Below are 2,424 nucleotides of genomic sequence, written 5' to 3' on the forward strand. Positions count from 1 at the left end.
TCTCCAAACAATAAATAAAATCTTGTAACCTTAAGAAAAATTCTAAATTGCAAGATTTAAAATTTGGCCTCCAATTTTTGAAATGGGCAACATTTAAAGGTGTTGTCTTCTTGGATTCGAGGTTCCTTGTGGGTGGCAGTGAATAAGTTCCTAATGGAACCAAAACTTGAGCCTTCTCCATCATGTGTCATTGCTTCGGATGCAAATTAATGGCTCTCTATAAAGAAAACATCCCAAAAAAACAAATTTCTTCACATCGTGTTAGTAATGCATAGTAGCTCAAATCTATGGACTTGATTTCATTCATATGTAGATAGATCACTGTGCTATGTTTCATATTGCCATACTTTCATTCTCTTCGATTTGCTCTTGCATGGGGGACTCCACCACCTCTTTAAGCACATTGTTGCAAATATAAAAATCAGCATATTCTTCACTTTGCAGAGCACTGTAGCAAATTTCACGGTTCTCGTTGCCACTAGCAGCAAAGGAGCTTTGGGTGCTAAAAGTTTCATTTGAAATTAGCTCTAGGTCACCCAACAAGCTGCTAGAACTGATGACAGAGGCCAATGCACAGGTACTGCTAACTAAATTATTATCCTCTCTCTTCATGCTTAATGCATTAGATTGAGGAAGATCTTGCAACAAGATCTTGCAACAAGGTAGGCTTGACAAGCTAATCTGTGCACTAACCGGCTTGTCACAAATAGGTTGGAGACTAGCATCAAGTTGAGACGGCTTTGTAGAGGGAAGAAGATCAAAAGCATCATTGGAGGAATCAACAAGACTATGGGCATTAGGTAATAGATTATCAGTCCAAAATAGCTTTGTAGATTGGGTTGATGGAGAATAATGGAAGGCCAATTCCTGGTTTGATGAGTGGCCGTCGAGAGAGCATAGAGTATTAGAGACAGATAAGCCATGTTTTAGTTTACATAATGGTGAGCTGCAACAGCAGCAGCTTGACTCCTGTCGACCTTCCCCATTGCTACTAAAATTAGCGAATCTCCATGAATCAGGCCACATGCGTCTAGCTTGACCTTGCAAAGTTTTCTCCCAATTTTTGAATGTGCTCATCATGAGCTCGACCATGGCAGTACAAGAGCCCTTATCTTGCTTAGAAGAAACCAAGAGACCTGCACCACAATGTTTCTTGGGGAATGTCATTAGGCAATCATAATCTTGATTAGAAGACATAAGATCGCCATAATCTTGCGTAGAACGTGCATGACAAGAAGCCTGTTGTGAGCTCCATAGTTTCAATGAAGATGAAGGTTGCCATAGCCCTTTAGCTCTCATCTTTGATTCTCTTATTAGGCGGGCTTCGGCTTGAACCCTCACACTCTCCCATTGGACCATGTGGCTTACTGCAGAGCTACTATTGCTATTGTTTGGAGACTCTAAAAGGCTGCTATTACAGCTGGTGCACTTTGACTTAGGCTTGTGTGGTGTAGCAGGGTCGACAAAGCCCATCTTGAGCAATCTCTTCTTCAAGTGAGTATTCCAGTAGTTCTTTATCTCATTATCTGTCCTCTTGGGCAAGTGTGTGGCGATAGTAGACCATCTGCAAAAAGCAGTTGATTACCTTTGATTTGCAAGGCATTAAATCAAACATTAGCTAAATGATTAATAGCATAAATTATATGGCTCAAAACCACAGCATATAATTGTTCCATACCATACACACCATTAATTGTCTAGCTTAGTGAAGTAGTTGTAGGACAGTTGATCACCTGTTCCCAAGCAAGGCATGAAGTTGCATGATAGTTTTCTCTTCAGTAGAAGAGAATTCTCCTCGTTTAATATCCGGCCTAAGGTAATTAGTCCACCTTAATCGACAGCTTTTGCCACAACGCAGAAGGCCTGGCGCATACAGATGAAGTTGATTAGTTCCATTTAACAGAATTACAATTAAGATAGCATACTACGTATACAATACTAGCATACCAGCTTTCTTAGGAAGGGCACGCCAGCTGCCATGGCCATTTTCACTGATGTAAGAGGTGAGCTTTTCATCCTCTTCAGTGGTCCAGGAGCCTCTCTTGAGGCCTTTTTTTTCACAGCAGGGGGCTCGGCCCATAGCTTGGGGTGTTGGCAGAGAGAGGCGCGGGGGGAGAGAGAGAGAGAGAGAGAGAGAGAGAGAGAGAGCGAGAGAGAGAGAGAGACGTAGAGAGCTACGTTTATATTAGAGAGACGACCTTGAGCTGAAGCTAACAAAGCGTGCGAGCTAAGCGGGAGAGACGGATGAAGCTTAGACTGTGGGCTTTGGCGAGGCGAGAGGTCCTGTGCATATTGCTTCGAGTGAGAGACTGTGTGTGAAAGATTCGGCAGCAGTCAACGCATGTGACAGACTCTGCCGACATATCGCCACGATTCCATCGTAGACTCAACTTCCACGGGTGCCGCTGTGGTGACTCGTGACTC

At 43.0% G+C, this 2,424-nt stretch overlaps 1 protein-coding gene across 1 annotated transcript; it reads right to left on the reverse strand.

Moving 5' to 3' along the window:
* Positions 1–333: 333 nt before the first annotated feature.
* Positions 334–2,080, reverse strand: LOC147621190 (transcription factor MYB106-like). Its single transcript, XM_086823755.1, has 5 exons — positions 1,948–2,080; positions 1,734–1,863; positions 1,430–1,564; positions 1,298–1,384; positions 334–787 (listed from the first exon to the last, which is right to left on the reverse strand). The coding sequence occupies exons 1-5, from the start codon at positions 2,078–2,080 to the stop codon at positions 334–336; spliced, it is 939 nt and encodes a 312-aa protein (XP_086679881.1).
* Positions 2,081–2,424: the final 344 nt, after the last annotated feature.

The sequence above is a fragment of the Cibotium barometz genome, chromosome 30, assembly GCF_041138505.1.
Source record: "Cibotium barometz isolate CiBa-2024 chromosome 30, ASM4113850v1, whole genome shotgun sequence".
Lineage (NCBI taxonomy): Eukaryota > Viridiplantae > Streptophyta > Polypodiopsida > Cyatheales > Cibotiaceae > Cibotium > Cibotium barometz.

Coding starts and splice junctions, on each gene's coding strand:
- LOC147621190 (XM_086823755.1), bottom strand. CDS start 2,080: ATGGGCCGAGCCCCCTGCTGTGAAAAAAAAGGCCTCAAGAGAGGCTCC. Junction 1,864..1,947: donor TGCCCTTCCTAAGAAAGCTG/GTATGCTAGTAT, acceptor TGTATGCGCCAG/GCCTTCTGCGTTGTGGCAAA. Junction 1,385..1,429: donor CCACACAAGCCTAAGTCAAA/GTGCACCAGCTG, acceptor TCCAAACAATAG/CAATAGTAGCTCTGCAGTAA.